We start from the raw sequence: 23,077 nt of genomic DNA on the forward strand, positions 1-23,077 counted from the left end.
ATCCAACCATCTCATCCTCTGTTACTCCCTTCTCCTCCCACCTTCAATCTTTCCCAGCATCAGGGTCTTTTCAAATGAGTCAGTTCTTCACATCAGATGGCCAAAGTATTAGAGCTTCAGCCTCAGCATCAGTCCTTCCAATGAATATTCAGGGTTGATTTCTTTTAGGATTGACTGGTTTGATCTCCTTGCAGTCCAAGAGACTCTCAAAAGTCTTCTCCAGCACCACAATTTGAAAGTATAAATTCTTCGGTACTCAGCCTTCTTTATGGTCCAACTCTCACATCTGTACATGACTACTGGAAAAACCATAGCTTTGACTGTAAAGACCTTTGGCAGCAAGTGATGTCTCTGCTGTCTAGATTTGTCATAGCTTTTTTGCAAGGAGCAAGCATCTTTTAATTTCATGGCTGCAGTCACCATCTGCAGTGATTTTGGAGTCCAAGAAAATAACTACAACCACTCTGGTAATATCTACCAAAGTCAAGATTTGCATATGTTGTAACCTAGTATTTCCACTCAAAAATGAGCACACATTTGCACTATGAAACAAGTACCAACATTTTCATATCTTCATTATACATAAGAACTCCACAAGAAACCACCAAAATATAAATCAACAGTCGGAGAAAGGATAAATAAATAAGTAGAAATATACTTATACAAATGGAATATGCAAGAGAAATGAAAATAAATGAATTAATCTCACAAACAATAGTGAGCAAAAGTTCACTTTTTTAAAAGTAGGAAAGTGTGCTCACTTCGGCAGCACATATACTAAAATTGGAACGATACAGAGAAGATTAGCATGGCCCCTGCGCAAGGATGACACGCAAATTCGTGAAGCGTTCCATATTTTTAAAATATATATATATATATAAAAAAATAAAAAATAAAAGTAGGAAAGTGATTACCCTATAGTCAGAATCATGGTTTGCTTTTACAGGAAGGGGGCACAAAAATGGAGTTCTGATGTTTCATTTATTGGTTAGGATGATGGTTATACAAGTATTTTCTCTAAAGTATAGACTTATACGTGTCTTTGGGATTTGGGGGGCTTTTTTTGCAATACATTAATAGAAATTCCACAGAGGTGTATATTAAAATAAAATGCAAATACTGCTCTAAAATATGTATGACTCAAGACTATCCCTCTCCCACAACAGATATTTCTTAATGAACTATAGTACTGACTCTGGTTAAAGCCAGAGTTTTCTGGAAAAGATCTACAGATAAAAAATTCAATCTCTAAATTTATGAAAATGGTCTTGAACTCCATATTCCATATACATGGCATCAAGTAATCCTTATACAGTGAAAAAGTTAGGGAGTTAAAATATCATGGTAATGATCATCATCACCATTATTTCAATTTATTAAATGATTTAATATATTAAGAATGTCCTCAAATGAACCCAAGATCTTCTTTGTATGAACAGATTAGAAAAACGGGTTTATTTTATTCCAGATCTCAAAAATTAAAGGTAAAGGGGAGAAGGACTGTTGGGAACAGTGAAGAGAGAGAAAACTGAGTTTACCGTGCAGAGGGGATCCAGAGGGGCTGCTGGATAGACCTGGGACAGGGCTACAGCGACCTCCTTGCTTAGATGTCAGTTCCTGTTCAATCTCTTCCAGCCCAGCACTCTTCTGGAAACGACTCATACGATTCACGACTCGTGGTGACATATGTGTTCGAACACAAGGCTGGCCACCATAAGGGTTGATTGGGAAAACATGGGAAGTGCCCCGGAGTGTACTGACCACAACCCAGCGACAATCATGGCTGAAGCATATGTCTTGCACCTAGAAATGAAACATGGAAAAACACAGAAATGACTGCAACTATTCAGATTTAATGAAGAATATCACACACATATTTCCAAATACAAACAGAAATGCTTGCCTGGTTACCAAATTTATCTCAGATCAGGTTATATTTTCAAAATGCTTATATTAAAGACTAGAGTCATTGTGAATAGTGATCAAAACTTCACATCAGGGATTTGATAAGATTTAGATATTCTAAAGGGAATTCTACCCCTTGCTGTATAGAGTGCCAAATCAGAAAACAAGACCTAGGTGGTTTCGCTCTATAAACCTATATTTAAAAAAAAAAAAAGGATACATGGATCATATTTATTTCTTTAAAGGCATCTGCCTTCCAAAAAGCATAGAAGAGAAAAATTAAAACATAATTATACAATGTATACAAGGTGAAGTGATTAATCTAATCATTTATTTAACAAATACCTGCTGGGTAACATGCTAATAAACACTAAGAACAAGAGGCAGATAAAATCATCCTTGAGCTCACAGCCTACAAGGAAGAAAAGACATTAACAGAAATATAACATATAAAAGTGAAATAACTCTTACACATGAGGCACAGTGGTAACAAAAAAGAAGGAATATACAACGTCTGCTTGTGACAGGCAAAAAGGAGATGTTCGAGAGAGCACACAGAGACTCAGGAGTGGCATCAAAAACATGGTCTGAATAGTTCTGGGTTCTGGAAATGAGTTTTGAAGTAGGCTATATTTACAAAGAAAGGAGAGAAGGGCATTCTAATTTAGACATATTAAGATATTCTACTTTGGATATAAATGCATAGACATAAGATGAAGGGGCTTCCCTGGTGGCTCAGATGGTAAACCTAAGTTCAATCCCTTGTTCAGGAAGATTCCCTGGAGAAGGGAATGGCTACCCACACCAGTCTTCTTGTCTGAAGAATCCCATGGACAGAGGAGTCTGGTGGTCTACAGTCCATGGGGTCGGAAAGAGTCAGATACGACTGAGCTACTAACACTTTCACTTTCAAGATGGAAATGAAAGGCAAGTATTTCAGTATGTCAGAAACAACATAAAAGTCAGAGCAAGCGGTGTCTGGATTTTATTTAGAAAAGAGTGGAGTAAAGATTTCAATTCTGAGCAACTCCCTAGCAGTCCACTGGTTAAGACTCTTTCACTGCTGCGGGTCCGAGTTCCATCCCTGGTGGAGAACTAAGATTCCACAAGCAGCACAGCACAGCCAAAGGAAAACAGAGCATTCAGTTCTTGAAGGATGACTGTGGGAGTGAAATGAAGGGGAGTGAATTTGTGGTGGAGATAAGGGTAGCTGAAGGGAAGTTAGGGGGGAGTCCCTTCAATAAACACAGCAGCTAAAGGACCCTGAAGAGAAGTAGGAAGAGAAAATGTCTCAAAGCACTCCAGTGACTACCCAAATGCCCATCAACAGAAGACAGGAAAAAAAAGATGTGATACATACATATACACAATGGAATATTTCAGCCATGATAAAGATGGATATCCTGCTATATGTGACAACACAGATGTGCCTTGAACCCATTATGCTAAACCAGGTAAGTCAGACAGAGAAAGTACTTTATGGTATCACTTAAATGTGAAAAATAAAAAAGCAAACTTATTAAAAAAAAAAAAAGTAAAATGGTGGTTACCAGGGGATGCAAGGTGGGGATAAGACTGATGGTCTTTAAGGGTACAAACTTGTAACAAGTAGTAAACAAACCACAGAGCTCTAAAGTACAGTATAATGATATAGATGATAATATTTTACAATTGGGCTTCCCAGGTGCCTCAGTGGCAAAGAATCTATCTGTCAATGGTGGAGACACGGGTTTGATCCCTGGGTCAGGAAAATCCCCTAGAGAAGGAAATGCAACCCACTCCATTATTCCTGCCTGGGAAATACCGTGGCCAGAGGAGCCTCATGGGCTACAGTCCATGGGGTCACAAAAGAATCGAACACGACTTAGTGACTCAACAACAACGACTGCACAGTTATGTAAAGTGATAAATTTGGCTACAACAGGCAATCACATTACAATATATAAATGTATCGGAGTAACAAGCTGTATACCTTAAATCTGCATACTGCATGTCAAAGACTCAATTTAAAAAATCACTCTTTTTAAATTGTTTTAAAATTGTTTTAAATTGTTTTAAAACAATTTAAAAACATAAAAACTTATGTATTTGCAGTGGTCGGCAAACACTATAGGCCAACTCTATATGCTCTCTCTCAGCTATTTGTTTTTTTTTTTCTCTCAGCTATTTCAACTACTCAACTCTGCCCTTCCAGTGTCAAAGTAACCATAGAAGACATATATAGATCAATGAATGCAGTTATGTTCATTAAAAAAAAAAAAAGAACTTTTTACAGAAACAACTGGCTGGCCACAGACTTGATCTAGGTAAAGTTAGTCACTAAATTGTATGACATTTATCAGACGCTAATACAGAATTTCCAGTATTTTCAAATTGACAAACTGAATTTAATACTTTTATCTTGAAACCAGTCTAATGGTGAAAATTTGAACAAAAATCTCTATTTACTTTTATATTTTAAAAAGATAGCCAAGTAAAATTCAATACTGTTTTAACCACAGTCTCTTGAAAAACAGGCAAGTCACAGGTACATAAGAAAGATTTCTACACTGACTAAATGATAAACTAATTTTCCAGCACATAAAACAACTGTCAAATAGTATTTTAAAAAATAAACCAGACAACAAAAGTATGATAATTTAAAGATGCTGATGAGTAGGATTTAACTTGAAAAATGCACGTGTCTATATATATATGTGAATATGAAAAATATTAGCTAACATTATAGCAACATGAACTAAGTAAAATTCTTCAAGCAATCCAAGAAGCTAATTTTCAATATATTAAATCTTTGATAAGCCTAAATTCAATTCAAAATCTTGACTAACATTCCAGAAATACCTTACAAATAAAAGCTATAAATATTCATCAAAGTACAAGAGCCTAGAACCTTTGAAATAAAAAAGAAATTTTAGTTTTATACATCAAACAATATTTCATTGCAAGATGACTGATAGACAAAAATGATCAATACACAGATATACCCTAAACTGAACCACATGTCCACCCATTTCAATTGCTGTGACACATCCAAATGCCACATTAATGTTATAATTAAAGAATCTCCTGATTCTTTATGCTGAGAAATTTAACTCCCAGCGAGTCTAGAATTACAAATAGAAAGTCATTCCTCAAGTGTCTCATCTGTCTTCTTCGCCTACAATAACTTTCAGCTAAATGACTAACAGAAAAGCGAAAGAAAAGGAAGCAGCAGGACAAAGAAAAGGGTAAACAGCAGAAGCCAGAGGGAAGAAACAGCACCGGACGAATTTAATATTATTGTCTCATACGCATTAACACAGCCAGAATCAAATAAATAAAAAAATCTTTAGGCTTATTGAGTAACTTATGTTCCATCATCAGTAGAACTAAAACATGTTATCTAAAACCTTTTTCCAAGACACTTATAATCAAGACGACTTCTTGGTCTTCTCAAGGAAAAGAAGTTTCCTTCTTTTATTTTAAGAATACTTCTGAAATGAGGTGGTGGTAACAAATAGTATCAAGGCAAGTAGACAGAATTCCACTAAATGCTTACTTAGAAAACTGCTGTTAGAGAAGTGATTCTACTCTATGAACTTAAAGACACATCGGGATACATAAATGAGCAGAGACGAGTTGCTGAAGACATCAGCAGTCAAGAAACTAGGGAAAGTTTAATCCTTTAAATAACGTTACAGAGGATAACAAGTCGCCTATCCACAAAATGCAAAATGATGTAACTGTCCATGTTATCAAAGAAGTTGGGTGGTTTTTCACATATTGTTAAAAACAAGAAAGACGGGGAACCCTCATTAGGACACTCATTATTATCAGTTCTGAGCTTTTAAATAAGCAAATGTCAGCATGCTTAACAAGATATAAATGAGAAATACAAAGTGCTTAATTGTTTTGCAAATTTCTACTGGGTCACATAATTTATTGCTCTTTAAATGCATTTTCTGGCATATTTATAACATCTTACACTTGCTTCTTATTGTAATGATGCAAAATTTGGCTATGAGAAACCAATTAGGCCTGTAGAAAACTAAATTTTTCTTAAAACTTAGTGCAGCTGTATTTCAGTAATTCTAATTTATAAAAACATTTTATCAGCAATCTAAATGAATTTCATTGATTTACTCACCCAAACAATATTTGGGGCAACAAAAATCTAATATAGCAGACATATATGGAATGATTACGGCCAACATTTTATTAAAACAAAACCAAGTGTATATTCGTTCACAGAATGGGCTGAATTCAAATGACATATAAAACAACAGTATTTGAGCACTAGAATTAAGTGTTATTACATTCAAGAATCTAAGATACAGCAATCAGCATCACACAAGGCTCTAAATTTATGCCACCAATTTACTCCACGGTCTCAATTAGCCAGTAACAGCAGTTTAAAATTTTAGGGTTATTTTAACACCCTAAAATCTAAACCAGATATTCCCTAACTTCAGTGTGCTAGGCAGCACTTAAGACTATCTGTAAGAAACACAGATCTTTGGTCCCACATTCAGAATTACAACTCAGGAGATGTTGGGAGGTCTTGGGGGAGACACAATCAAGAAATCTGCAGTTTTTGAACACTCAGATAAGGACTCTGTTACTGACCTTAAGTCTGTAATATGGAGCTAGAAAAATTAATAAACTGACCAGAAATAGCAGCCCTGTAGCCCCATACCAAATCTTAGAAATTATGTAAAAGATACTTTTTTAAAAAATTAAGTAAAAGCAATGATTTCCCAGGGTGTGAGTGGGGCAGTAGATTGACTGAAAAGGGCCAGAGGAAACGTTCTGAGATGATGAAAATGCACGATACTTTGATTTATGGTTGTACAGAGGTAACTAGTGGATGGCACATGGAACACCCAACCTCCAGCCTTCACTACCTCACCTGCCACCACTACAGATGCTTCCTACACACTGCCCACAGCCTCTCTTAGAGCAGGCGCTGACACAGTTATGATCAGCCAGACAAAAGCAGGATGCTGCTGCAGTATTCTGGGAAAGTATCCACTTTCCTGATAAAAAGAATTAACATCACTGAAGCTGTCCTTACTGCGTGAATTCATCTTACTGCTTTGAATTCAGAAATGATGCCCAGTGGAGTGGCAATTACAAAGTGATCACAAGAAAAAGAGAGTCACTGAGACATTGTACCAAAACCAGCAGCAGCCTTCTTGTAAGGTGAGAAAAATAAACCCTGTGTTTTTATTTCTGTAGACAAATATATGCCTAAGGATTCAATTACCAATTCCCTTTCCAACTCCCTTTTAAAAAGAAAGAAAACCTGAAAGCAGAGAGTACTCAAGATAAAAAATCTCAAATCCCAGAGTACTTACTATCTTTCAGAAGCCTGCTAAGAATGACAATCAAACCATAAAGACAAGTCCCATACCACAAACGCTAACTGGTCAAGGTCCAAGCCATCAGATGAGGTTATGTTTAATGAAAACAAAGGAAAATATTTAAAATGAGCTATATGCCCAAGAATGAATATATAACATTAATTAATCAATACACAATATATTAATATGGGCTTCCCTGGTGGCTCAGTGATAAAGAATCTGCCTGCTAATACAGGAGATGCAGGTTCAATCCCTGAGTTGGGAAGATCACCTGGAGAAGGAAATGGGAGCCCACTCCAGTATTCTTGCCTAGAGAATCCCATGGACAGAGGAGCTTGGTGAGCTACAGTCCATGGGGTCCCAAAAAAGTTGGAAACAACTTAGCAACTAAAAACAACATAGACATTCCCAACCCAACAGTTCAATGACTTCTCTTTCAAAATTGATAAATACACTTTTGTTAAAAATGGTCTAACTCTGACAAAGCAACAAGGTTAAAAGCAGTAAGATGGCATGAGAATAAGTTGCTTAAATGGAGATGTGGTAAAGAGAGATAATCCATCAGTTCAGTTCAGTTCAGTTCAGTCTCTCGGTCGTGTCCGACTCTTTGTGACCCCATGAATCGCAGCACACCAGGCCTCCCTGTCCATTACCAACTCCCGGAGTTTACTCAAACTCATGCCCATCGAGTCAGTTATGCCATCCAGCCATCTCATCCCCTGTCGCCCCCTTCTCCTCCTGCCCCCAATCCCTCCCAGCATCAGGGTCTTTTCCAGTGAGTCAACCCTTCGCATGAGGTGGCCAAAGTACTGGAGTTTCAGCTTCACCATCAGTCCTTCCAACGATAATCCATACACAGCGTCTAACTCATCTGCCTACTCCCTCCCCATATCGATTCTTCAGATTCATTTATGTATTCAATAACATATTCAGGGGAAGCCTATAACAAGCTTGCACTCTGCTAGGCACTAAAAATTTGAAAATGAGCTAAAATAAGTAGCACACTAAACTCTTGGGCATCTATGCCAGAGAAATGAAAACTATGTTCACATAACAGATTCATAATAGTGCAAACTGTAAATAGTTCAGGTGAATGTTTAAACAAACTGTGAAAGTTAGGTCACTTACAAAAGGGTAACATAAGGGGACTATTCAGTATTTTGACAGCAGTGGAGAATACACAAACCAACACATATGATTAAAATATATACCCTTACATACACATATACACACATATGAACACAACTAAATCAGGTGAAATCTGAAAAAGATCAATGCATTGTGCCAGTGTCAGTATATTGGTTGTCACATACTCCAGTTTTGCAAAATGCTAGCACTGGGATTAATTGGGTAAAACATACATGGGATCTCTTAGTACAATTTCTTGTAAGTGCACATGAATCTATGATTATTTCAATAAAAATCAAAACAAAAAATGCGGATGTGACACCTTGGGACCACCACGGTGCCAGCAGTGCCACTGGAGCTGGCTCCTGCTGAAGCTGGAGCCTGAGTGGAGACGAGGATGAGCAGCGGCCCCAAAATGCCAAGGACTGCAGTGTGAACCAGGGCAGTGCCAGGAGTGGGGACAGAAAGGAAGGGGCTGCTGTGCCTGGATCCTCCCCGGACGCTGGCAAGCAGCACCGCTGCTCATCCAGAAATATCTGGCACGAACACTTAGCCAAGTGAGGAAAAAAGGCTAACACTCCTGGCTGCTCCCATAGTATCTGCAGGCTTGCCTCCCCCGCCACCAAGATAGGGGATAATGAAATCACCTGGCAGCTGTCACTGGAAAAACTGGCATGTGCACCTTAAACACACTAGTCCATGTCCTCGTGTAAGGGAAAACAGCCCACACCCTTGGAGAAGTAAAAAATATCCTAGAACAAAGTGGAAGCACAGTTCAGAGAAGAACTAAAGTGACCTTGTGCATGCGTGTGTGCATGCTCAGTCGTGTCCAACTCTTTGCGATCCCATGGACTGTAGCCCACCAGACTCTGCTGTCCATGGGACTCTCCAGGCAAGAACACTGGAGTGGGTCACCATTTCCTTCTCGAGGAGATCTTCCTAAAATAGGGGTTGAATCTGCGTCTCCTGCATTGGCAGGCAGATTCTTCACCACTGAGCCACAGGTGGGTGTACTATTGTAGTTTATGTTGATGAATACAACTAGTGGCAGTTTCTGTCTCATGGCAGAAAGCGAAGAACTAAAGAGCCTCTTGATGAAAGTGAAAGAGGAGAGTGAAAAAGTTGGCTTAAAACCCAACATTCAGAAAACTAAGATCATAGCATCCAGTCCCATCACTTCATGGCAAATAGATGGGAAAACAGTGACATACTTCATTTTGGGGGGCTCCAAAATCACTGTAGATGGTGACTGCAGTCATGAAATTAAAACATGCTTGCTCCTTGGAAGAAAAGTTATGACCAACCTAGATAGCATATTAAAAAGCAGAGACATTACTTTGCCTACAAAGCTATGGTTTTTCTAGTAGTCGTGTATGGATATGAGAGTTGGACTATAAAGAAAGCTGAGCGCCGAAGAATTGATGCTTTTGAACTGTGGTGTTGGAGAAGACTCTTGAGAGTCTCTTGTATTGCAAGGAGATCCAACCAGTCGATCCTAAAGGAGATCACTGGCATCACTGACTCAATGGACATGAATTTGAGTAAACTCTGGGTGTTGGTGATGGGCAGGGAGGCCATGGGTGCTGCAGTCCATGGGGTTGCAAAGAGTCGGACACGACTGAGCGACTGAACTGAACAACTAGTATTAAAGGCTTGATGATTGTACTTACATGCTTGTATGTGTTGGGGGGTATCCTCTGCCATGATGACTGAAGCCCCCAGCAGCTCGCCTGCTAGGCTTTCCATTTCTTCCCATGTTATGTAACAGACACACCAGAATCCAAGGAGAAAGTGAAGGTGGAGACGTAATGGCTGCTAAAGCACGCAGAGGCGTTATCCCAGTACAACATCGCCACCTGCCTGAGCCAGCATCCAAGTACACTCCCTTTTTTAGATGGCAGCTACTAATCTGCTTCTGGGTTCTTGTAACTCAACAACTGACTCATGGAGGCTCTGTGATTTTTCCAGACCCATATTGGGACAAGTCAATTCCAATCCAATGATGAGCATGGTGGGAAGGTCCCAAGAGGGACTGCTAGTCAAGTGGGAAGGGTATACTCCAGAATGTGTTCCAGAACACCCCCAGGAGGACCTTGTTTTTACAACTACTTTATCACCTACTCTACTGCCTGAAGCCATGCCAGTGGTTCAATAAGCCCTTGAATCACAGAGCTTCCTTTGGATGCCTGACTCACTGATGGTTTGCTAAGATGAATAGTGAAGGTGTCCACAGGCCCAGGGAAGCTGCACAGCACCAACAAAAACTCGGGATAGACAAACATGAGAATCAATCAGCACAGCAGGATAATGGAAAGCTGTCACCTCTGCTTTAATCGAGGAGTCACTGTAACTGTGGGCCAGTGATGCCCGTTCATTTCTGTATGGATGTTTTTGTGCTACAATGACAGGTAATACAGAGAACATCTAGAATGCAGAGCTATTTTACTTTCTGGCTTTTAAAAGAAGTTTGTGGATTCTGCTTTAGATAATTCCCCTAAGGATTATTAATAGAAATGCTATATTTATACTGAAACTTGGGCATCTGTCAATGGCCTTGCCGATGGTCTGGTGTGCAATCCATCCATCAGATGGTCTGATGAAGGAGATTATATACTAGCAGATTGCAGATGTCCCTCTTTCAGGGCCAGGAGCTGTACAAACACATCATGGCTGGTAACTGAAGAATCTGGGTCACTAAGGCCCCAGGTGAGAATCCACCCACTGATGAGAAAAGCTAGAATCAAGCCACTCATCATATCTGCTTTGTCCTGCCCTGCATAGTGATTTCCATCTAAATTCATCAGTTATACATCTTTGCCCATCCACTGTCCATTGCTTCATATCATATAAAGTATACAAGATGTCACAATTTAAAAGCATAAATATACTACAGGTGTTGGGGGTTAGCTGTTCAGGACAATATAGTTAACAGGATTGCTCACAGATTTGCCCTTTTTTCCTTATGTATTTAGTTGCTCAGTCATGTATGACTCTTTGCAACCCCATGGACTGTAGCCCACCAGGCTCCTCAGTCCATGGGGATTCTCCAGGCAAGAATACTGGAGTGGGTTGCCATGCCCTCCTCCAGGTGATATTCCCAATTCAGGGATCGAACTCAGGCCTCCTGCATTGCAGGCAGATTCTTTACCATCTGAGCCACATCAAATGTTTAGAAAGTGTTATTAAATTTAGTTTTAGGTGCACATTTAAATCTTCCTGATAATTTGACTCTTGAACCTTGTGAAATATCTCTGGTAATAGTCTTTTGTCTTAACTTCTTTCTTAGTTGATATTAATATAGTCAAATTTTTAATATGCATATGTTTATTATTTGCATGACATACCTTTTAACATGTTTTTACTATCACCATATTAAAGACTCAAAGACAATCTTTAGTAGCTAATCTGTCCCTTTAGTTTGGAGTTCTTTAGGCTGAAATATGTTAATATTTAGTATATGATTTATATGGTTGAATTTTGATGTACTATTTAATTTTGTTTTCTGTTTATCCTCTCTGCGTCTTGAGTCTCTGTTCTTCCCTTTCGGCAGAATTACTTTTGAATTAATTAAACATTTTTTTAGAATTCCACTTTAAATGAGGTTTTGTCTTCTTAGGTACAGCACAAATGAACCTTGGAACAGTATAATTCCATTTACCTGCTCCCACCCAGCCACCAGCGGTATTATGCTATAGTTATCATATGTATTACATGTATACAATATAAGCCTCAGAAAATGTTTAAATTTCTTACATATAAAAAGTATCTTAACATTAAATTTAAAATTTTAACATTCCTACATATTTTAAATGAATTGAGAAGGGGGGGGAAATCCTCTTTAATCTCAGATATTTCATTACTTCCAAAGTATCCAAGTTTGCTCTGGTTATCATTTCTCCCTGCACAACAGTGTGGATTTGCAAGGTTTACTGTTCAGTCATCATTCTTAAATGATGCTCTTGATGGAGAATTTTTGATTACCAGTACTTTTTTCTTTTAGTCCTTTAAACAAGATATTCCACTGCCTTCTGACTTCCACGGTTTCTGATAGGAAGTCAACAGTTTGAACATGTTTTTTCTCTGTATATGTTATTTTCCTCTGGCTACTTTCAAGATTTGCTTTGGTTTTCAGAAAGTTGACTATGTCATTCTTAACCTTTCAGCTTTGTCATGTTCAAAATCTGTCTTTCAATAAATCTGGAATAGTTCCCATCTTTATTTCTCCATGTATTTTTTTTCTGCCTTATTCTCTCTATACCTTCTCCTACACAGATCAAAAGGAATTTTGCTCCAGGATGGATAATACATAGGGTGACAACTATACCTAATTTAGATAGTTTTGATGAGGAGATGTGAACTTTGAGTCTGATGACATTTTACTGTTAAGAACTAATGTTGTAATGTGCTGAGATTTCCAGGGATGTTTGTATGGGGTAAACGTATTTTGAACATGAAATTATCCTGAATTTTAGGGTTCAGAGAGGGTGGACTGTAATGAAGTAAACAGTGGCTCAAAACAAGACATATCCAAATCCTACTCTGTGGAACCTACATACAGTACATTATAGTACAAAGAGTGACAATTACCTTATATGACAAAATAAGTGATTTATTTCTAGATCAGGAGAAGTTATCCTGGATTATCAGTGCTGATATTAAATGGAATCATTTAATGATATTAAATGATTATTTAATGTACCCTTAAAAGATACAAAGAAGAGGAGAAGACACAGAGAAGAGGAGGAGGAGATGAGATCACAGAGGTAAATACTGGAGTGGTATCTAGCCGTAAGCAAAGAAATGCTGAGTCACCAGAAGTTGGCAAAGGAAAAGAACAGATTCTCTGTTAGAACTCTAGAGGGAGTGCAGCCTCGCCAACACCTTGATTTTGGATTTGGGGCTTCCAGAAATGAGAGAAAATAGATTTCTGTCATTTTAAGGCCATTTGGTTTTGTTCTGTCATTTCAAGGTAATTTGTTATGACAACCACAGGAAAGAAATGTGCAGTAAATTTGTACACAATGTGAATTTTATGTTATGGACTCCCCATAACTGAAGTTGCTGAGTGGTATGGCAAGCTTATGTTAAGATTTTCAGAAACTGCCAAACTATTTTCCAGAGTCGCTATACCATTATACATTCCCAACAGCACTGTGTGGAAGAGCCAGTTCCTCCACTCATTCACTTTTTGAGAGTTCCCTTAAAATGTGGTGTAGATACCAGACAACTTGTCTCTAAGCCAAAGGGTTTCTCCTGTGTTTTCTTCTAAAAGCTTTACAATCATAGATTTTATATATTTAAATCTATGGTCTAGTATGAGTTCATTTTTGTATATGGGATGAGACATGGGCTAACACTCATTTTTCACACATAAATACCCAGTCAGTTCATTACCACTGTTGAAAAGACTAACTTGTCTTCATTTTGCACCTTTGTCAAAAATCAACTGTACATATATGTATGGCAGAAAGTGACGAGGAACTAAAAAGCCTCTTGATGAAAGTGAAAGAGGAGAGTGAAAAAGTTGGCTTAAAGCTTAACATTCAGAAAACTAAGATCATGGCATCTGGTCCCATCACCTCATGGGAAATAGATGGGGAGACAGTGGAAACAGTGAGAGGCTTTATTTTTTTGGGCTCCAAAATCACTGCAGATGGTGACTGCAGCCATGAAATTAAAAGACGCTTACTCCTTGGAAGGAAAGTTATGACCAACCTAGATAGCATATTAAAAAGCAGAGACATTATTTTGCCAACAAAGGTCTCTCTGGTCAAGGCTATGGTTTTTCCAGTGGTCATGTATGGATGTGAAAGTTGGGACTGTGAAGAAAGCTGAGCACCGAAAAATTGATGCTTTTGAACTGTGGTATTGGAGAAGACTCTGGAGAGTCCCTTGGACTGCAAGGAGATCCAACCGGTCCATCCTGAAGGAGATAATGCCTGGGTGTTCATTGGAAGGCCTGATGCTGAAGCTGAAACTCCAATACTTTGGCCACCTCATGTGAAGAGCTGACTCATTGGAAAAGACCCTGATGCTGGGAGGGATTTGGCGGCAGGAGGAGAAGGGGACGATAGAGGATGAGATGGCTGGATGGCATCACCGACTCAATGGGCATGAGTCTGAGTAGACTCCGGGGGTTTGTGACGGACAGGGAGGCCTGGCGTGCTACGATTCATGGGGTCACAAAGAGTCGGACATGACTGAGCAACTGAACTGAACTGATGGCAATGTGCCTGTTACTATAGCTTTAATAAGTCTAATTACCAGGTAATGCTCCAACTTTTTCTTTTTCAATATTATTTTGCCCAGTGTAAGTCCTATGCAGTTGTATATAAATTTGAGAAGTAGCTTATTAATTTCTATCAAAAATGTTTAATACTGCTGGGATTTTAATGGAGATGGCACTGAATATACAAATCAGTTTGGAGAGAAATTATATTCTAACAATATTATGTACTCCAGCCCAAGAATATGGCTTAACTCTTTATCTAATCAGGTCTTTACTCTCAGTGATGTTTTACAGTTTTAGAATACAGTCCTACATGTGATGTGCTCACTGTTTTTAAACTTAACAATTTTTTTTAAATTGACAATTGTTTGTTTCTAGTATATGGTACCCAGAAGTCTTGTTAAAATCACCCATTAGTTCTAACTTTTTTGTGGCATCCATTAGATTTTCTGAATGTCATCTTTAATGTAATTTTACTTCCTCCTACTGGCATGATGGTGGTTCTTCCCATGGTTGCAGATTTCTTAGCAGATCTCAAGGGTTCTTTCTTTGTACCTTTCATCTCTCTGATAGTCAGTCCTGAGAACTCCATGATCTTGGTCTTCCTAGACTCACCAATATCTCATCAAAAAAGGGAGTCTAGACTCCATTTGGGTTCCCCTTTCCTGTACCATAGGCTGGTTTTCCTGAACTGACCACTGCAGAGAATCCGCCTGCCAATCCGGGAGACACAAGAGATGTGGGTTCAATCCCTGAGTAGGGAAGATCCCCTAGAGAAGAAAATGGCAACCCACTCCAGTATTCTTGCCTGGGAAATCCCATGGACAGAGGAGCTTGGCAGGCTACAGTCCATGGGATTGCAAAGAGTCAGACACGACTGAGCATTTACACACAGGTACATTTCTCCTTGAGAATTAAACATATTAATCATACCATTTTGCAGGATTTCTCTGATAAAGTAGAAGTAACATGTTTTTGATATGCAGAAGTTTCCAAAGAAAGTGTACCATTTATCAAAATTAGCATGTTAAGTACAAAAACTATCAGTGTCAGCTTCGGTAAGACTTTACAGAAGTATATTTTTAAATACTGTAACATTTTACTACATATGACTTTACTGATGAAAACTAAGAATATTTTGCTAACTACACATGTACTTTAGGAGGAAAATTACTGTCAGATGCAGAGGATATCCCAAGTCACAGATCATAAAACAACTTAATTCAACATAATTAGATCCACATATTTGATCCTTTTTTCCTTGCATGATTAAAGTATCCTCAGAGTTCTCGGAAGATTCCAGAATGACATGATTTTAAAATACTCAAAGACAGATTACTTGCCATACAAATTTCATCATCAGTGTTAAATTTTATATATCATTTCAAAATCATTTTCAGGATACACTTATAAAAATTAATTTTATGGTTATCAATTGTGTTTCCTTAGATCTTGATGTTTAAGGTTTAAAAATTTCCAATCTCCTAAATTATAGGGTGTGACATATAACAAAACAATTTTAATCATGTCTATTTTATTTTCCTACCTGTTAAATAGGAATAGCATTGGCATTAGCAAATATTAGCACCTTCAAACATTTGTCCATGTGCAGGGCACTGTTTTATGGATAAGAGACCCCAAGAAGCTTAAGCAAGACCTCTGTTTCTGTGTTAGAAATAAAGGTAAATTGAATGACAAATAATGCTAATGCAAAAGAGGTAAATTTTTTAAAAGGTGGGGGTGCTTAAAATATTCAAATTACTGGAGATTATAGTTGAGGTAGAGCATATCAGGAAGTAGGGAGGGCAGGACAGGGATTAAAAAAGAGAAAAGAAATAAAATGTGGGGCTTTCCTGGTGGTTCAGTGGTAAAGAATCAGCCGGCCAATGCAGGAGACACAGTTTGGATCTCTGATGTGGAAAATCTCACAAGCCATGGAACAACTAAGCCCATGCACCACAACTATCGAGCCTGGGAGCTGCAATTACTCAGCCCACGTGCTCCAACTACTGAAGGCTGTGTGCCATAGAGTCTGTGCTCCACAAGAGAAGCCACTGCAATGAGAAGCCCACACACCACAACTAGAGTGTAGCCCCGCTTGCCACTACTAGAGAAAAGCCCACGCAGCAATGAAGACCCAGCCAAAGATAAATAAATAAAATTGCTTGTTAAAAAATTAAAAGAAATAAAATGTGCCCTGTATTGTACAACACAGGGAATATAGCTAGTACTTTTTGGTAACTATAAATGGAATATAACCTTCAAAAATTGTGAATCACTATGCTGTCCACCTGCAACTGATATAATATTGTACATCAACTATACATCAATGAAAAAAAATCTTTTTAAAGAAATAACATGTGCCTGGCAGCACATTTTATAGTGAAAATAGTAAATCTTTACCTAAAATGCTCATCTAATTGAAAACTTCCATACGAAAGCAATAACAGCAAATGGTTATTAAACAGGAGAAAGCAACTTCACTGTGCCAGAAAGTAAGGACACTGTCAAAGAATAATGTACATATTATAAGCTAACAGATGTCAAAGATGTCAAGCTAACAGATGTCAAACTAATAGGCTCCAACTGGCCAAATCCGGACTGTTCTGAGTATTAAAATAATTTTTGAATGAATATAACCCATTTAACAAAGAATCTGTTCAACCAAATGATATATGTAAATAAAAGAAGTAATAAAAAGTTTGATGAGGAATGGGATATTTATTTTAAGTGACTTCTCCTAGCTCACTATCCACTCAGGCCACAGCAGAGACAGCAGACTAAAAATGTCCTTCTCCCAGTCTTCCCCTGAAAGAAGTATATTTGCATACTTTAAAAGCTGCTGTCTGACGGCCCAGCTCCCAGTGAGTCTGCATCTAGGTGCTGAGATCCACACCACATCAACAAAATGAAAAATAAAAATCATACAACCACCCCAATAGATGCAGAAAAAGCATTTGACAAAATTCAACACCCATTCATGATAAAAACTCATTAAAGTGGGTACAGAGGGAATATATTTCACCGTAATAAAGGTCTTATGTGACAAGCCCACACCTAACATTATACTTAGTGGTGACGAGCTGAAAGCTCTTTCATAAAAGCTGAAAGCATTTACAATTGCATCAAGAAGAATAAAATACATAGGAAAATTTAGCCAAGGAGGTGAAAAACCTGTGCATTGAAAACCATAAGATATTGATGAAAGAAACTGAAGAAGATGCAAATAAATGAAAAAACATTCCATACTCATGAATTAAAAGAATACTGTTAAAATGTCCACACTATTGAAAGCAATCTACAGATTCAATGCAATCTCTTATCAAAATTCAAATGGCATATTCACAGAACTAGAAAACAATCCTAAAATTTGTAGGAACCACAAAAGACCCCAAATAACAAAAGCAATCATGACCAAGAAGTACAAAGTTGGAAGTATCAGCAACATGCTTCCTGATGTCAAACTATATTATAAAGCTAAAGTAATCAAAACAGCATGGTAGAAAGTTTAAAAATAGGAGGTACCATTAACAAAGAAAAGACCACAATTATTACTTTTAGTTACATATTGTTTTAGAGTTCCAAGCTAATGCAATAAGAAAAATAAAATTGAAAACCGTAAAAAATTAGCATAATAATTGTCAGAAATTATGTTCTATAAAAGGGCTTCCCTGATAGCTCAGTTGGTAAAGAATCCGCCTGCAATGCAGGAGACCCTGGTTCGATTTCCTGGGTCGGGAAGATTTCCTGGAGAAGGGATAGGCTACCCACTCCAGTATTCTTGGGCTTGCCTTGTGGCTCAGCTGGTAAAGAATCTGCCTGCCATGCAGGAGACCTGGGTTTGATCCCTGGGTTGGGAAGATCCCCTGGAGAAGGGAAAGGCTACCCTCCAGGCTATTCTGGCCTGGAGAATTCCATGGACAGTCCATGGAATCGCAAAGAATCAGACACGACTGATCAACTTTTACTTTCACTTTCATGTTCTATATATAAAATCCAAGAAAAACTTTTCTGAAAAAGTATTAGATCTCAAAGTAGAGTGCAGCAAAGCAGGAAGACACAAACCTAACATAAAACAATCTATAGCCTATTATACCTCAGCAATAATAATTTTAAAATGTAATAATTCCTAGATGCAAAAATTCTATAATAAACAATGTAAATTCTAACTGTATTAAAATGTAATTTCAATGCAATTCAAATTAAAAACTTCAAAATATTCTTTATATAACTTCAAAATATTTTTATATAACTCAATATTCTTTATATTACCCCATAACTAAAATGCATTTCACTGAGAAAATACTCAAGAAGAGCTGAAAATATTTTAAAAAATGAACAATAAGTCTGCTATAAAACAATAAAAATGAGTAAAACAGCATAATGTTGGTGAAAGGTACTGCTTTATTTTTACTTTCTATTAGAGGAATTTCTTAATACACACTAAGTCTTGAGACTTAGTCTAGAGACTTAGTCTCGAGACTTAGTGTGTATTATGAACCACCAACATCAACATCACCCAGCTTTGACAATTATTAACACTTTGCATATTGTTTTCAACATATGTCTTTGTTTTGTTCTGCCAGAACATTCAAAAGCAAACAGAAATATCATATCATTTCATCCATAACTACTTCAGCATGATTGTGGGATATATGCCTAATAGACTGGACTTTAAGAAAACAAACGGTTTTAGCACAGGAAGAGAAGAATAAATTGGAACTTCTGTTTTATCAACATTGTTCACCTACTGCTTATATAAACTGGGTCAAAATAGTATAAAGTTCTTAATTATCTGGCCCAGTCGAAAAAACAATGAACTCACCAACACTAAAGTTAAGCTCCAATATGATACAAATAACCTCTGGATTAGATATCATATTACACAAAGAAAACACCTTCTGAAAAAATATACTACTTACTTTAGCTTCAGTTTCTCCCCTGTGAAGAGTATATAAATGATGGACAGCACTTTGTGATGAGGACCAAGGATGAGTCAAAATTTGGAAGACGTGGAAGTCATGGCCAAGGGTATCTGTTGTGACTAGAAGCATTCCTGAAGGACACACCAAAAAAGGGTGAAAATAAACACCATTATGTATGTGGATGAAATATTTTCACAAGGCACTCATCATAGTTTAAAATATTATTGAAGGGAAAAAGTGACCAAATATATAAGAACTTCCTACAATTTAAAAAAAAAAATTAAAACGCAGGACTTTTTTCCTGTGTGAATACAAAACCTTAAGGTCACATCAGTATTCATGCATAGTGACATACTTACATGTCAAGGTTTTATGATGTTCTCATACAACTAGTAAAGAAAAGCTTACAATGCTGGAATCATCGAGTTCACAAGCATTTTAAAATAGCAAATCTGATAACAAAGCATGTGAAAGACTTTCCCCCATGGAATTAAAACCCACTTTCACTTTTTCCATTTCTAAAACCTGAATTCTAAGTTCCAATTTGAGTACTACTACAACTAGTAACACCCTACTCAATTCACCAGTTTAAAACTTGTCTCCACTCTAGCCTATTTATTTAAATTCCCTCCTGTCTTTCACAAAGCAAATTTTGATGAGATGTCATAGCTAACAATTATGCACCTAACACAAGGTCACAAAAATTCTGGTTTCCTGTTCAATTTCACAGTTTTATGTTTTATCTTTAGGTCTTTCATCAATTTTGTGTTAATTTTTGTACAAAGTGTGAGGTATTAGAAATTATCTTCTTTGAAAATGATGTTCAATTGTCTCAGCAGGATTTCTTGAAGACTAATCTTTATCCATTAAACTGTTTATCTTATTCTACATTCAATGTCAACATGCCAGAGATCAACTGGCCATATTGTGTTTTTCTGGAAGTCCTATTCTGTTCCATTGGTATCTGTGTTTATCATTCACTAATATCACACTTTCTTAACTTACTATAACTTGGAAATCCCATAGAGCAAGTCCTTGTTTTCTGGCCTTTTCCAAGATTGTGTTAGCTATTCCAATTCCTTTGCCTTTCCAAACACGGATTCAGCTTTTCGATATCTATATAATGGGGATAACAAACATCTTAACAATAATGAGTCATCTGATGTATGAACATCTCATATTTCTTGATATGTCCTGCTTTTCTCTTTTAGCAGATTGATTATATTTTCTTAGTGCTACTATAAATGGTTGAGTTCAGTTCAGTTCAGTCGTTCAGTCAAGTCCGACTCTTTGCGACCCCATGAGCTGCAGCACGCCAGGCCTCCCTGTCCATCACCAACTCCTGGAGTCCACCCAAACCCACGTCCATCGAGTCGGTGATGCCATCCAACCATCTCACCCTCTGTCGTCCCCTTCTCTTCCCACCCTCAATCTTTCCAGCATCAGGGTCTTTTCCAATGAGTCAACTCTTCGCATCAGGTGGCCAAAGTACTGGAGTTTCAGCTTTAGCATCAGGCCTTCCAATGAACACCCAGGACTGATCTCCTTCAGGATGGACTGGTTGGATCTCCTTGCAGTCCAAGGGACTCTCAAGAGTCTTCTCAAACACCACAGTTCAAAAGGATCAACTCTTCGGCACTCAGCTTTCTTTATAGTCCAACTCTCACATCCATACATGACCACTGGAAAAACCATAGCCTTGACTAGTGGACCTTTGTTGGCAAAGTAATGTCTCTGCTTTTTCATATGCTGTCTAAGTTGATCATAACTTGCCTTCCAAGGAGTAAGCGTATTTTAATTTCATGGCTGCAATCACCATCTGCAGTGATTTTGGAGCCCCCCCCAAAATAAAGTCTGCCACTGTTTCCACTGTTTCCCCATCTATTTGCCATGAAGTGATGGGATCAGATGCCATGATCTTAGTTTTCTGAATGTTGAACTTTAAGCCAACTTTTTCACTCTCCTCTTTCACTTTCATCAAGAGGCTCTTTAGTTCTTCTTCTCTTTCTGCCATAAGGGTGGTGTCATCTGCATACCTGAGGTTATTGATATTTCTCCCAGCAATCTTGATTCCAGCTTGTGCTTCATCCAGCCCAGCATTTCTCATGATGTACTCTGCATATAAGTTAAATAAGCAGGGTGACAATATACAGCCTTGACTCCTTTTCCTATTGGGAACCAGTCTGTTGTTCCACGTCCAGTTCTAACTGTTGCTTCCTGACCTGCATACAGGTTTCTCAAGAGGCAGGTCAGGTGGTCTGGTATTTCCATCTCTTTCAGAATTTTCCACAGTTTATTGTGATCCACACAGTCAAAGGCTTTGGTGTAGTCAATAAAGCAGAAATAGATGTTTTTCTGAAACTATAAATCATACTCTATTTCAATTACCAAATTTTCCTTGGCAGTATATAGAGATATAACTGCTATTTACATAAATATCTGTATGCAAGGAGATCAAACCAATCTATCCTAGAGGAAATCAGTCTTGAATATTCATTGGAAGGACTGATGCTGAAGCTGAAACTCCAATACCCTGGCCACCTGATGCAAAGAACTGACTCATTTGAAAAGACCCGGATGCTTGGAAAGACTAAAGGCAGGACGAGAAGGGGACGACAGAGGATGAAATGGCTGGATGGTGTCACTGACTTGATGGACATGAGTATGAGTAAGCTCTGGGAGTTGGTGATGGACAGGAAGGCCTGGCGCACTGCAGTCCATGGGTAGCAAAGATTCAGACACAACTGAGCAACTGAATTGAACAGAACTGAACTGAACTGTATGCATACCTACACACTGTACAAATTCTAGGAGCTTTTATGTAGATTACATGGAATTTTCTTTCTAAACATACAGTATGTGAATAGACATAGTTTGATTTTTCTCCTTTCCACACTACATGAAATACATGCCTTTTTTTTTTCTCTTGACCTGCTATTTTTGCTGAGGTAAACAGAAATGATGAGAGGCAATATTAACACCTTGTTCCATGTTTTAAAAGGAAGTATTCAATCTTTAAGTATGATGCTAGTTGTAGATTTTTTGTAAATGCTCTGTATCAACTTAAGAACATTATTTTCTACTTCTAAATTGTTGAGAGTTTTAATAATAAACAGATGTCAAATTTTGTCTAATGGTTTTCTGCACCTATGAGATGATTCTGTGGTTTTTCTTCTTTGGTCAATTAGTATGGTGCATTTTAATAATGAAAGGTTATCAAATGTGGAACAGTCTTGCATTTCTGGGATAAACTCTACTTTGTCAAAATCCTTTATTACATGCTGCTGCACTGAATTAGCTAATATTTTGCTGTTTTGAATGTGTTCCTGGGTGATACTGGTTTGTAATTTTCTAATACTCTGTCTTCTTCTGATATTAGGGTAAAGCTGGTCTGGGTGCATAATGTTCCTTTTTTCTTATTTCTAGAGGAAATACTTTAATAAATAGCGGGTAAAATTTTCCAGTGAAACTATGTGGGCCTTTTTTGTGTTTGTGTGAAGACTCTGAGATACAGTAATTTAATTTCTCTTTAAATTTTGTTAATATAA

The 23,077-nt window shown here is 37.7% G+C and overlaps 1 protein-coding gene and 1 non-coding gene across 9 annotated transcripts in view; one reads left to right on the forward strand and one right to left on the reverse strand.

Moving 5' to 3' along the window:
- BCAS3 (BCAS3 microtubule associated cell migration factor) overlaps window positions 1-23,077 on the reverse strand; it is a 579,738-nt gene that overhangs the window by 363,091 nt on the left and 193,570 nt on the right. For all 8 annotated transcript variants that reach the window (XM_043902888.1, XM_043902895.1, XM_043902891.1 and 5 more), the window contains exons 14-15: window positions 19,527-19,660; window positions 1,539-1,803 (exon numbers count right to left, since the gene is read on the reverse strand). In XM_043902888.1, coding sequence (XP_043758823.1) covers window positions 1,539-1,803; window positions 19,527-19,660 — 399 coding nt within the window. The remainder of the gene's footprint in view (window positions 1-1,538; window positions 1,804-19,526; window positions 19,661-23,077) is intronic.
- On the forward strand, window positions 754-860 carry LOC122695719. The gene has a single exon (XR_006341477.1). It is a non-coding gene; the product is annotated as a U6 spliceosomal RNA (small nuclear RNA).

Source organism: Cervus elaphus, chromosome 5 (genome assembly GCF_910594005.1).
Source record: "Cervus elaphus chromosome 5, mCerEla1.1, whole genome shotgun sequence".
Taxonomy (NCBI): Eukaryota; Metazoa; Chordata; class Mammalia; order Artiodactyla; family Cervidae; genus Cervus; species Cervus elaphus.